The 15,203-nt window shown below is 36.9% G+C and overlaps 1 protein-coding gene across 1 annotated transcript in view; it reads right to left on the bottom strand.

Moving 5' to 3' along the window:
* LOC126473653 (RING finger protein 145-like) overlaps window positions 1-6,081 on the bottom strand; it is a 189,902-nt gene extending 183,821 nt beyond the window's left edge. The window contains exons 1-2 of the mRNA XM_050100877.1: window positions 5,613-6,081; window positions 5,352-5,530 (exon numbers count right to left, since the gene is read on the bottom strand). Coding sequence (XP_049956834.1) covers window positions 5,352-5,526 — 175 coding nt within the window. The 5' untranslated portion in view covers window positions 5,527-5,530; window positions 5,613-6,081. The remainder of the gene's footprint in view (window positions 1-5,351; window positions 5,531-5,612) is intronic.
* Window positions 6,082-15,203: the final 9,122 nt, after the last annotated feature.

The following is a 15,203-nucleotide window of genomic DNA, read 5'->3' as shown; positions in this document are numbered from 1 at the left end:
CCAAAAAAACATCGCAGACATGTTTCCCAAGAGGGGAAAAGGAGTAGCAAGAGGACAGACATGCAACATGGAAGGGAAAAATGATGTAAAGACTGGGAGCCCGTGGTAGCCAAGCACAAATCCGCCAAAGAGTGGCGAGCCTCCTGGGGGTACGTACTAAATGTAAGTTAACTTTATGTACTCCTTGTTTTCCAAAATTTCATAACTAACCAGACTTCCCACACAGTTGCCTGGTTGTAACTGTACCATCTAACTCATTACTAATTTCTATGAATACTTGTTTTTACAACACTTAGATCAATAATAACGAGATTCAACATTTTTAGTAAGTGTAACTCACTAGGCCTGGTAGGTTCTACTGACTAACCTTCATAGATAATCACAATTACCCTTGTACAGCAAGTTATGAGTGGCATGTCTACATTTAGAGTCTAACTACAGAAAATCATAAATTATTTCTCACAATCTTTCAAGAGTACTGAATTTATGTTTAATTTGAGCATTTAAACAAATCTTTCCCACTTCGAAATTCAGTGTTTTGTTTCTAATCTATCGCCTTAAAAAAATTAAGTGTACACAAATTGTAAAACAGGAAAGAAAAGCTGAAGAAAGATCGTTTTCTTTATTGGACACTGCATGTGCCCAACATCCTTTCAAACACTTCCTTAAATTTTTTTTAAAGAATCGAACTAAAAAAAAAAAATATTCACTGCTAATGGGTTAACAGCAAAAAGGGATTTCATCACATGAATAATTTAAGCCATCAATTTCAAGAAGATAAAAATGACAGACTGGTACTCACCATACAGCATAAATGTTGAGCTGGAAATAGGCATAACAAAAGACTGTCAAACAAGTAAGCTTTCGGCCATAAAGGCCTTCATCAGAATTTAACAACACACACACACACACACACTCAAGCAAATGCAACTCCTGCATGTATTTGTTTTGTGTGTGTGTGTGTGTGTGTGTGTGTGTGTGTGTGTGTGTGTGTGTGTGTGTGTGTGTACTATTGGCCAAAACTTGTTGAGAGTCTTTCATTGCACCTAACTGCGACTCTACATTTACACTATGTGGTGAGAAGCAATCTGTCCTTTTCAAAATATTGCCATTATTCCATCATGGATTTTCCATTGTTTGTTTAATCTATTAATTTGGCAGTGAATACGGAATAGCTATTATGCTAACATCAGGCACAAAGATAAAAGTGCGTGGGTGTGAAAATTTTGTAGGATCAAAGATTTTAAACTATTTCATTCGGCTTCCAAAGATGACAACTGTCATGATACTCCAAAAAATTCACAGCCACACATATTTCTCTTTATACCTGAGAATGGTGGAACAGACAAAAACTGGTTTGTAAAATAAAATTATGAATACTGTAGAAAATTACACCAGCATTGTGTGCGTTTTCTTTCATAACGTATATCAGCTTTGTTTGCAATACATAGAGCAGCCATACCTGTGAACCAGATTTTCTGTTTAGGATATTGCATTCCTTCTGGCTTTCACTGCAAAGGTACTCCCAATTACAGAAAATGCTTTATGAATTATTCTGTGTTTATGTCATTTATATAGATGAATAAGATAAATTCAAACAATGGAATATACAGGATGGAATAACAACAATTTTCTGAAAAGGACCGATTGCTACTCACCGCGTGGAGGAGATGCCGAGTTGAGTTGCAGGCAGGCACCACAGAAAAAGGCCTTTTGGGCGAAAGCATTTTTGTAGCGCCTGTCTGCAACTCAGTGTCTCCTCTACAAGATAAGTAGCAATCTATCCTTTTCATAATACTGTCGATGAGTACGGTAAGTTTTGTGTTGATATGTGTTGCCAGTTTTTAAGAATATATTGTACTCACAATACAATAAGTACATCTGCTCAAAAAGTGTCTGACCATGTGCAGTTGTCAGTAAAAAAGGTAAATACATCAACAACATTGTTTAGGATTGGGTGTTCCAAACCTAAGTATATACATGAGAAGCACGTTATAAAAAGGGATTGACGCATGACTCTCACAGTGCAGGTGAGCTCTGTGGTTTCTCTTTTATCTAGCAATTTGATGTCTTGCAAGGCTTACTTAGGACAATGCAAATATTTACACACACACATGGAGCTATGTAGCGGACACATCACAATGGGCCACTTGCATGTCATGAATGAAACTATGCAATAAACCACTGGTTCTACATATACATATAAAAATGTAAATGTGGCGAGTTTCAGCATATTTGGAAATTTATAATTGAAAACTGAATGAGGTATGACTATTTTTTTTTTCAAAAAACTATTCTTAGCAGTCTTAGAAGAACTCTTCAGAGACCTGAACTGGGGATTAGAAGAAGTACTTTGTGTTGCCCATCATCATTTTTGCTTGTGAGGCTGTACTAGCCCATAAAATGCAAAAATTAATGGTGGAACTTAACATAGGAAGTTTGAAAGTGTGCCTGAAAAGCAATTTATAATTGTATTATAACTAAAATGTGGAAAGACAAGGGTAAATATTAACACTTAATTCACACAAGCAGCTAATGTTTTATATTTACAGTGGTGGAAGAAAAAGTTGGTATGACTAACAAAAGAAATCGTGACCTGGAGAGCCTTTAGTTTTTGATACTAACAAGGGAACCTCCCCATCGTACCCCCCTCAGATTTAGTTATAATTTGTCACAGTGGATTGGCCTTGTAAAACTGAACACAGATCAATCGAGAAAACAGGAAGAAGTTGTGTGGAACTATGAAAAAATAAGCAAAATATACAAACTGAGTAGTCCATAGGCAACATAGGCAATATCATGGAGGAAATGAGGATAAGTAGGCCGTGGTCTTGTGGTTAGCGTGAACAGCTGCTGAGCGAAAGGTCCTTGGTTCAAGCCTTCCCCCGAGCGAAAAGTTTAATTACTATTTTTGCAAAGTTATGATCTGTCCATTCGTTCATTGACGTCTCTGTTCACTGTAATAAGTTTAGTGTCTGTGTGTTGCGACCGCACCGCAAAACCGTGTGATTAGTAGACGAAAGGACGTGCCTCTCCCATGGGAACCTAAAACATTTGATCGGAAGGTCATAGGTCAACCGATTCCTCCACAGGAAAACACGTCTGATATATTCTACACAACACTGGTGACGGCATGTGCGTCACATGACAGGAATATGTTGTCGACCCACCTAACTTGCACACTTGGCGAATGGGTAAAAAGATTCTTCTACCTTGCCCGGTTTAGGTTTTCTTGTGGATGTGATAATCACTTCCAAAAAAGTGATGAAAACATAAGAGTGTGTCACATAAACTGCAACAAATGAATGCAACAGTTTCACAGTCGCACAGTTTTCTCTGTGCTCTGCCAAAACATATGTTTTTAAGGTTTTCAAATTTTTCCGTGTGTAGACCGTCAAATCCCGCATATGTCCAAGCAAATCTGAACATGTCCTGGAATTTTGAAGAGCGATGTTGATTATGTGTGAGTGCCTGAACTCTGATAATTGTCTGAAAATAAAAAATTAAAATTTCCACTCGAGGGAAGATTTGAACCAAGGACCTCTCGTTTCACAGCTGCTCACGCTAACCATGGGACCACGGCGCTACTGAGCTTACAATCTCCTTGATGTTGCCTATGTTGCCCATGGAGTACTCAGTTTGTATATTTTGCTTATTTTTTCATAGTTCCACACAACTTCTTCCTGTTTTCTCGATTGATCTATGTTCAGTTTGTCAAGGCCTATCCACTGTGCCAACTTATAACTAAATCTGACGGGGGTGCGATGGGGAGGTTCCCTTGTAAGATTCAATTATCTCTGAAATAGAAAGTTTACAATCTGTATGTATTACCAGTTTTGAGAGTATGAAACCCATATGAAAACTGATAGTAGTACACTGAGCAATAAAGAGGTACATGTTCGAAATTGCTAAGTGAAAGAAAACAAACAAATGGACATTCTGACAGTTCAAAGTTTTCAAATTGCAGTATGCATAGGAAAAACATTGATTAATAGGCAACAAACAGCTCCATACACAATAGCCAAACCAGAGACAGTGGTTGGTTGTGCCTGGTTAAAAGGAATACAGTAAAGACTAAAACCACTATGTTTTACCAAGGAGTAAAGCTATTTAACAACACCAAAAGAGTTCAAAACATAGCTTAATGGACCTGTATAAATCTAAAATATGTCTGAAAGTATAGTTACAAAAAATAGTTTTTGCACTGCTCAAGAATTCATGTAACAAAAATGATTACAAATAAATACTCAGCTGACCAATAACAAAGTAGCCAAAGCTAGTTTACTTGATGTTGATAAATAACACACAACACATCTAGCTTGAAAAATTATTCCATGTAATATGAAAACCAAGCTGTATAATTTCTCGTTTGAATGAAGTTCTTTCTGATTCTTTAATCTTGCCTTGTGTAATTCAGCAATATATAGCATATGTATGTACCTATATTCTGAGTTTCCTATATGAATGCTTTTTTTACCCCTTACTCTTATGTACCTCTGTATAAATAATGCATTTGTAAAATTATGACGTCCATACAAAGAAATTTGTCTATGGATCAATGAATAAAAATAAATAAGCAATAGACGGGAGTAGGTGGCAAATATAGCCATGCACATCAGCAAGGAAGCTTTTGCTGAAAACTAAGAGGAAAGGAATAACTGAAGAGGACTAGTGGATGGTGGGTAGGTGACTACAGAAAACATTCAGACTCAAAATGGATACATGTCACTAAACACTAGCCTATAATGCACATAAGCATCTAGAGGAAGCCTTTATCAGACACGGAAAATGGCTGGTGACCATGACAACTCAGTAATATTTATTTTAGGCAACAGATCATATAATAGAAAATGAGGTTTATTACTAATTATGAAAGCTTGAATTTCTGATACAAACTGTGTACCGTAATGGTCAGCACTTGTACAGTGGCAAAATTGTAATGCTAATGAACAGCAACTCATGGATTTTTCACTAGTCCTTGACTCGCTTTATACCCCTGTGGGTCCTGGGTATTGATGGATAGCAGCAATGTTTGTAGCTTGTGCAGTTTCAATTATTTTGATCCACACAGCATTTCCCTAACAGATTACTTGCACTGCCCACCTCAAAAGGGCTTTATACACATTTTTCAGTCTTAAAAATGTGCGAGACGTAAATGACGCAAATTTGCAGTGTCAACACTGTAGGTTCATGGTTTTTATGTTGCCCAAGACATGTTCAAGACGTCAATGGAAACATTGTAGTCAATTATAGGGTTACATATGGTAACACTGGTGTCCACATCAACAGTTTTAGGCATGCTTATATTCATCTGGAATAGCTGTATATTCTCAAAAATAAGGAATGCTTACTCAAAATATGAGCGGCCCTTGGGATTGCCACGATGAAAGTCTGCTCTGCATCTTCAGTATCCTGCGTCATCTGGTAATATGAGTCCAATAGAAACAATCCTGGCAAACGTAGTATTATGCATATTGCTATCTCCACTTGCTCGTCTCGAATCATATTTCTCAGACGTAGCATCATCCCGCTGGAATATTAAGCAGCTGTTTATTTACTTGCAGAACTTCCACCGGTTAATACCGACATATGAAGTCCAGTTTATAATTCACCTTCGAGATAATTTGCCGATTGCAAATGTGTAATAATTACTTTATAGAAGATAAGTTCGCATAATTTCAAAATAGAAATGTAATGCTGAAAAGCAATACCGGCTGTCATTTACAACGAGCCAAGAGCTGGGTATCTCAGCCGTCTCTTTGCAACTGTTAACCTTGTATAACATATTACTTTAGTAATCACACATAAGAAACGCGCTAGCTCGGTAACTCATTTCAAATGGAAGCATGTGCTATTCAAACTACTGTAATTCCTAATCACATAACCTCCACACAAATAACACGCATTATCTGTTAACTCAGTAAACGTGCCAGTGTCTAACAAGTAGCCTCGATTTGTAGCATTAGCGCGGTTTGTTGCTTCACAACTGATCAAATTCCATATTGACTCTATATTATAGCTGAATTCCTACTCAGATACAGTGTTATGCTCGCCATGCGCTTAGCATTTTTTTTAGTGTTGTCAGTTTACTAATCTCTCTCTACGGGGACAGTCATTTGTTTAACTTCTGTTGATCAACCGGCATTGCCAGGGTTGCACATGCACTTTACGAACGCGGCCTATCGCGTTTTCACCTCAGTTTGTTGCGTAGGCCGTGTGTGTTGCGATATGTCATAGCGACTGACAGGAGGTATTTGATAGTCGTTTGCAAATGTGGACGATGTTTTAAAATCTTTCTTGTGGCTGGTACCCGTACAGAACTTGCTGCCAGTGACTTAATGTTAACTCAATAAATGTTTTACAACACTAAGTGCTAAGTTTTCAGAAAACTCCAAGTAAAGAAGTCCATAAATATTTGCAAAAATACTTCATAGGTGTTGTCTATGAAATTTGTGTGATTGTGAAGTGTTTTCCTGATGAGATGTCGTATAATTAGTGCTCCGTTGTTACAATTAACAGCCGTCTGTTTTAACTTCGATGATGGGTTGGATACAATACTGCTCTCAGGTAAATATTTACCATTTGCTTTACATTCCAGAATATCAGTAGGAAATAATCACTATTACAGAATAAAGCTATTAGCAATACCACAACAATGAACGCAAAACAGATATGACAGTTCGCATCATTTTGCTACTTTTCAGGTTCCAGGGAATAATTGCTGTAAGCAGCTCATATTTCAGGTAAACCTTCAAGGTGCCATCTGAATTTAGCCAAGTTCTCTCCCAGCATGACAGGGGCAAGCATAGATGTAGCCCTTCACAGATGTAATGCTTCCGTAGCTTGTAGCAACATTAGACAAGTGCAGTGCTTACGAAGAAATTGTATTAGCTGAGTATTGCAGTTATAAACTTACTTGTGCTTCTTAGAATACATGTTTTATTGACATTTAACCTGCAAATTTTAGGTGCTTCATACATGAAGGAATCCTGAAATGAGAGTATGCAGCATGATGTTAAAATGCTTTTGGAATTTCGTCACAAAGGTGATCCCTCCGTGGCTGTACTCATCAGACTTCTTCCTTTGTTCATTTGGTGGTTCTGTTCACATGTCTAGTTCATATACTTGCAAAAGTAATACTCTGTATCTCAAAATGAAAAGTGACAGATTTCTGAATGTCATTATCTTTTTGTTCATTATAACATGCATAAATGAGGCAAACCATGTTTCTAGTCGATGTATCAATGTTACTATTTGTTTTCATAACTTGAAATACATATATTTTGATGCACACAATTATTTCAGTACTGTTGAAATGATTTCTCTTCATCATATCTGACTCCCACTCCCTTTCCTATGTGCCACCCATTTTCTTATTCCTCGGTAAGTGTGGCTTAGTAGGCTTGAAATCTTGGTTGTTTTAACAGATTGACCTGTAACAGGCGGAAGTCTAGGTCAGGTTGTGGTAATAGATTGATCAGCAGCATATTGAAAAGGGCAAGTGGAGTCCAATATGTTACTTGTACTGGATTAGTGCGCTTGGCTTAAAGCCTCCTGCCATATCATTACTGTCAGAATTGCTACTACCATTACCATGTAATCTGCTCATTATAATTTCATTTCTGCTCGTTATAATTTCATTCTGCCTTTTGTTTGTGGGCTTTATTTATTCCAGTTTCTCGCAATCAGCAGAAATGTTCGTGCATCATAGTTTGCCATCATTAAAAGTGAAAATACATTTATTGCCATTGACAGTGAAGTGTGCAGACAAATCTGGACCATTTAATGTTGCAGTAATTTTGTTGTATTTCACATTGAAGCACACATCATACTCTAAGCAATTAGTCTGTGTCTTCAAACATGGAAAAGAGCAGTTGAATATAGGCCTACTGCTTTATTAACTAGTGGTTCATGTAATGTTAAAACAACAGCTGATTCCTCAAACTGGGGGGGGCTATCAAGTACGGGATCCCACAGGGTTCGGTCTTAGGTCCTTTACTGTTCTTGATATACATTAATGATTTACCATTCCACATTGATGAAGATGCAAAGTTAGTTCTTTTCACTGATGATACAAGTATACTAATAACATCCAAAAACCAAGAACTAAGTGATGTAATTGTAAATGATGTTTTTCACAAAACTATTAAGTGGTTCTCAGCAAACGGACTCTTTAAATTTTGATAAAACACAGTATATACAGTTCTGTACAGTAAATGGCACAACTCCAGTAACAAATATAGACTTTGAACAGAAGTCTGTAGCTAAGGTAGAATTTCCAAAATTTTTAGGTGTGTCCATTGATGAGAGGTTAAACTGGAAGCAACACATTGATAGCCTGCTGAAATGTCTGAGTTCAGCTACGTATGCTATTAGGGTTATTGCAAATTTTGATGATAAGAATCTCAGTAAATTAGCTTACTATGCCTACTTTCATTCACTGCTTTCATATGGCATCATATTCTGGGGTAATTCATCGTTGAGTAGAAAAGTATTCATTGCTCAAAAACGTGTAATCAGAATAATTGCTGGAGCCCACCCAGGGTCATCCTGCAGACATCTATTTAAGGATCTAGGGATCCACACGGTATATATAGGCTGTTACAAAAAGGTACGGCCAAACTTTCAGGAAACATTCCTCACACAAATAAAGAAAAGATGTTATGTGGACATGTGTCTGGAAATGCTTAATTTCCATGTTAGAGCTCATTTTAGTTTCGTCCACCTACGCTCAATGGAGCACGTTATCATGATTTCATATGGGATACCCTACCTGTGCTGCTAGAACATCTGCCTTTAGAAGTACGACACAACATGTGGTTCATGCGCAATGGAGCTCCTGCACATTTCAGTCGAAGTGTTCGTACGCTTCTCAACAACAAATTCGGTGACATGGATTGGTAGAGGCGGACCAATTCCATGGCCTCCACGCTCTCCTGACCTCAACCCTCTTGACTTCCATTTATGGGGGTATTTGAAAGCTCTTGTCTATGCAACCTCAGTACCAAATGTAGAAACTCTTTGTCCTCATATTGTGGACAGCTGTGATACAATACGCCATTCTCCAGGGCTGCATCAGGGATTCCATGCGACGGAGGGTGGATGCATGTATCCTCGCTAATGGAGGACATTTTGAACATTTCGTGTAACAAAGTGTTTGACGTCACGCTGGTGCGTTCTGTTGCTGTGTGTTTCCATTCCATGATTAATGTGATTTGAAGAGAAGTAATAAAATGAGCTCCAACATGGAAAGTAAGCGTTTCCGGACACATGTCCACATAACATATTTTCTTTCTTTGTGTGTGAGGAATGTTTCCTGAAAGTTTGGCCGTACCTTTTTGTAACACCCTGTATATTCACTTATGCAATTTGTTGCTAATAATCCAACCCAGTTCAAAAGTAATAGCAGTGTGCATAGCTATAACACGAGGAGAAAGGATGATCTTCACTATGCAGGGTTAAATCTGACTTTGGCACAGAAAGGGGTAAATTATGCTGCCACAAAAGTCTTTGGTCACCTACCAAACAGCATCAAAAGCCTGACAGATAGCCAACTAACATTTAAAAATAAATTAAAAGAATTTCTAGATGACAACTACTCCTACTCATTGGCTGAATTTTTAGATATAAATTAAGGGAAAAAAACAACAACAACTTAAACATTAGTGTCATGCAATATTTTGTGTAATGTAATATCTTGTACAGACATCTTTTATTAACCTGACACGTTCCACATCATTACGAAGTGTCGTATTCATGATCTATGGAACAAGTATTAATCTAATCTAATCTAATCTAATCTCTAATCTAGTGTGTGTAGCTCTTGTCTATGAGAGATTTATTTGCTAATTTCAAGTAGTGGGGAAAGATATTAAGCTGTGCAGTGAAGATATAAAGAACTTTTTTTTTTACATACCTTAATGATGTGATTGAGTTAAAAGAGACTGTGGTGTTGAAGGTACAATAAGTGGGTATATTTTTGTCACCTTTAAGTCGTGAGGCAGTACTCTAGACGTACAAAGATTCTGATAGAAACACATTTAGTCCTTTGAGATAGGCATGTTCAACATAATATCTGATATTAAACAGTGGTTATTCCTTTGAAGAATAAGTGCCTTAAATGAAATGCTGTTGGACAGAAATAGTTGTATTACATGAAGATCGCACATTATTTGTGTTCAGCATAATACCTGATATTAAACATTGGTTATTCCAAACACCATAATTAACATAATGCACTTTCAGTCATGATGATTCAGTTACATGGGAAAGTATTAGGCCTATATATGTATTTCCATTGTTTTGTGGTGAACGTAGAGCAAGCAAGGTCACTTGCAGTTAGAACCTATTAACATGAAGGATCTAAGATATGAGCCATTTGTATTTTCTTTTAAGTGTGATGTATGTTATACAGATAGCATCTGGAATGTTTTTGTTTGTATTGCTGATGTTGATTGTATGTTTCATGTGTAATGTGTTAATATCATAGATTTAGTGGACAGATGATCCATTGAGGAAACAGTATCTCAAAATTGTGTTGTATATTATGCCTACACAGGTTGTATTTATGTTTTTATGGAATTGCAGTGACAAACTGAACTATAGGGTAATGTAGCCTCTGGTGTAGGTTAAGTTGGAAGATTATTCTTTGGCTGTGAGGAGGCAAAGCCAACAAATATGTCATAAATCCTGTTGCTGTACAGGCCTACATTGTGCATTCAATGGTTACAGTTATATCTCTGATAAAAACCCTTATTTTCTCATTGTAATCTGATACATAGACATTTTTAATGTGTTTCATGTCATCTGTAACAAGAACATTCCTGGCCAAAAGACCCTTATTTCCATGGAGGTTTCACGAGTTTTCTGATTTTATTTTGATATTACATGTTGTGAATGATGTCAGCTGTTGCTTGTTTCTTAAGTTTTGTGTCTCTGCTATGTTAATGATGTTATAAGTCTATTGGCATGGTGTTGCATGGGTAATTAATCCCAACATAAAATGTTTAGCAAATAAGTAATCATTTCATTTAAAATATAGTTAGACCTACATAGTGGAAATCAGCTGTAGTTAATTTTTCAATATTGACCTAGTTCCTCAGCTTGAAAAAGTATCGGGTCTATTAATTTAACAGTGTCAGTTATCTTTATTCATAATTATTTTTTATGAACCATTCTTACACCATCAGTCTATTATGTTCAAGCCATATTGTACACATAAAAGGGTAAAGCTGTCATTACCCCAAAGGTTGACTTGACACCACATTGCTTTACTATCCTATTGGAAGTGGTTTGCCATTGCCTTCCTCCAATCTTTGAACAGATTTACTCACTCAGTCACAGGTCGACCCGCAGTTAAATATGGACTCCAAACCATCACATAGTTTACATTAACAAAAACTGCCACAGTTGAAAGAAGTTAACCTTAATTTTTTTTTTTTTTTTTTTTTTTTTTTTTAAGCTTTGTTGGAACACAGAACTGAAACTCGCTCCAAAACTTCCAATGTTGTGAGGAGTAAGAAAAAGTTATTTCTATATGTAAATGGTGGAAGGGAGTGGGGGGTCACTACTGCAGGACCTGTGTGGTGTCTTCCCTTTCATAGGAACAGACATCATGCATTCATATAAAAAAATTATTTTGTTGATTGCTTATTCAGCACAAGGTTATCACTCACATTCCTTTAGGGCCAAAATTATCCAGAGTCCATGGTCCTCAGTTGAGAATTTTGACGTAAGGAACCAACAGTGAGAAGTAAATATTTGAAGTGGTACAAGGTTTTGAATGAGTAATGTGTTGAGGCACATATTTATGAACTGGTTGTCTTTCATCTTTCATTACAAATAATTCACTGCTGCATTAGTGGTGGTGGTACTTTTAAGACCAGTACACAATTAATTATGATGTGCCCTGGGTATAGGCCTGCAGATCAAGATACATGATTGGTTGTTGAAGATGGAGTATTATTTGTTGCAGGAACTTGCAGACATACATTGAATGTATGGTGTAGCAGAATAATGTGTGCAGAACACTGAAAGAATGTACAGAGAAAAAGTTTAGCAACAAGCAACAGCCTAAATTATCATTAAGAGCAGAAATTTTTGAGAAACTGAATTCATCAAGTGACAGAGCTGGCCAAGATTATTTACAAAATATCTTTGCACAAGAGACTATGCCAAAATGGGTTTAAATGGGAGAAAATTCATCAATAATCACCCATGAACTTGCATGTGAAACGCACACTTTGAAGAATACAGGGGAGAGTACTTCTAGAGCAGCGGTCACACACGTCATAAATAGTGTCAATAAAAAGCTGAATAATTATTTCTGACCAGTAGTTCCTTATCACAAAAATACACTGTTCAGGGTCTTCTTGCCATCTTCATAAGTTTGTCTTTAAAAGTTTGAGAAATCCTAAATGAAAAGAACTGATCATAACCTCACATTGCCCAGTGATGGGGCAGCAACTAGCTGTGACCTTTCCAATGGAACTATCCTTGGCTTTATCTTAGGTGATTTAATTGCGCATCTGAATGATCCTATAGTGATTTGAAACACGCTCCCTTTGAATGTGAGTCCTTAATGCTGTGCTGCCTTTTCCATTGTTTTTCCCATGTGGTAGCAAGCATGTTTATCATACCTGCACCTAATGACTAAGTAATTTACAGCATAAACAAATTAAACTCATATTTACATTGTAAAATTTTTCTTTCTTATATTTATATGTACAACTGTCCCCCAACCCCACATTGGCTAGAAATGTGCTAGTCTTCCTTTATCAGACTCACCTTGCTGAGTAGCAGCTTTTTAAGATTGCTGCAACCACAATATAAGTGAGCTGCAGACATACTCTTGTGTGGAGTACAGTTACTATCAGTATTTAAACACACTCCCCAGGTTTCACAAGTCTTACTTGCAGGTATGAGTTTGTTTCGCTTATTCAACATGTGGAGTGCCTGTGGCAGTTCCACCTGCTTGTTTGTTGTCCTCGGTGTCATCATACTACGTTGCTCCACTTGCTGAAAAAGGGTTGTGGATTCAGACAATGACTACTGTAAATTATGTAGCTGACAGGTGCACATTTGTGTTTCACAGTACTTTAATTTCACTCTTCACAACTCCCCAATAATACACAGTTATATGGCCAGTGCACTATTGTTTAAACTTTCAGCCTCATTAATAGTTTGCAGGCGAAACTCCACATACTGCTACAATAGTTTGCTATTTAACATCTACGAGTAGTAAAACCTATCCACAAAGTTCACAGTTCTGGAAGAATAAACAGGTATTTATGGAGCAGACAATGTCACTGTCATTGTTTTTATGTACGGCCTATTGGTGTAATACGTACTTCACTGTTAAGCTGATCATTGTTGTCGTTCTAACCAACACAGGTTCCTCATTTGAAAATCGTCCGTGGACTGACTGTCTCGTGACCAAAAATCGGGCCCTTATATATCATCACAATAATAGGTGCTGAAACTACTCATTGTTCAAAGTTAAATTTACAGAAATTACAATTAAAACTTAACTCATTACATTAACTGAATACATCAAAACATTGGTTCTTTTGAACAGTTTCTTCTACTACAAGGGTTAAGACGAATTATTTGTTTAAATGACGAAATTAATATATATGGTTATGCAAACAATACTTTTGACAGAACAGTTAACTACTTTGGAATTAATGAAGGACTGGTTTTGCTAACATGTTTCCGACTAGAGCCAAATAAATAGTTTAAGAATACTAGCATTTCGTCTTCCAAATGCTTCCAATTATTACAGAATTTATACTTGTTAATATGTCAACAGTAGAATTTAGGTTACGAAACAATCACCGATTTCAACCTATAACAAACAATATTAACTAGGAATAGTCGAAATAAATTAGAAAATCAATTACATACTTAAAACTAAGTACAGAATCAGGTCCGGTGTTATGTTCTTTAAAACTAAGGGCTGATCTTTCTCTTTTATGAAAATATAGATTATCTTCATGTATGTTAATGATAATTAGTTAAAATTGAAATAATAAATGTAAGAAGGCAAATGACAAAACAATTACTTTAGAGAAATGACTGGACATGTACACACAGGGAGGCAATAAAAGTGCAGATGGTGCTTATTTATTGACTGCTGTGATAGTAACTAGATACCGACCAGTTGAGTATTTTGTAAATTGTTACACATTCAAGACGGACACAAGTGTGTCCAAGTGTGGTGCGTAAGCAGTTCCCCAAACCAAGATTGATTACAGCAACGCATTCTCTGGTACCACATGTTGGCACAGTATTTGACACCAGTTGTGCAGTATGAGAGGTAGGCATGGATTTTCCTGAAGATTGTTTTAAGTAGCTTGTCCACAGCCATATATTCTAGTTTGGATCTTCACAGGTTGTTGCATTATTGCTGATCCAAAAAAGCCCAACCCTGCAATAGTCCATTGGTTGTGACAGCAGATTTGTCAGATTAAAGTGATTTCATATGAACAGACTATTCTGCATGATGTGCCATTAACTTCCACTATAATGTTCAACTGACTTTTTCAGGATCATTCAGAATTCTTATCACACAGTTATAGGTGCTTTAGAGGAGACTCAGGGTGACAATATTTGGTAATAAACCCACGTCCATAAACACACTGTTTGACAGATAAACGACTTTGAATGATGGAAGGTAATATTCATTGACAGAGGTTAGTGTCTTGTGTCACACGATGTTGTGTATGACGTTATGACATGTATCATCAAAGAACGTCATGACATGTATCATCAAAGAACAAACCAAAGAACAAACCAGTGAACTGGAGCACATGTCCATCAGTTGCCACTATGTGGTCAAGAAATACGGTGCAATGCAGAGTACACATTTCCTAAGTACACTAACATCTTACTCATCCACGGTTAAAGTAGATGAAACTTTGATTAGCTAATTGCTTGTATCATGAACAATTTCTGGGTCATGCTGTCCATCACATGCCTTCTTTGCAAGATTGGAACAGTGGGTTTGGGAAACAATTACCTTTAATACTAATAGGGTCATTTGTGGTTGTGGCCAGGCACGGTGCGCAACTGATATGGAAGAGGAAGTCTTCCAACTGACCGATCGGTGAATATCCTCAATATTGCAGGTTCTGTGGATGTATCCCAGAGCAGTGTCTGGCAGGTTATCCATGAACAGCAAATTTAACCATACCGTGCATGGT

This window comes from Schistocerca serialis, chromosome 4 (genome assembly GCF_023864345.2).
Source record: "Schistocerca serialis cubense isolate TAMUIC-IGC-003099 chromosome 4, iqSchSeri2.2, whole genome shotgun sequence".
NCBI lineage: Eukaryota > Metazoa > Arthropoda > Insecta > Orthoptera > Acrididae > Schistocerca > Schistocerca serialis.
This window is presented reverse-complemented; position numbering and strand designations above follow the sequence as displayed.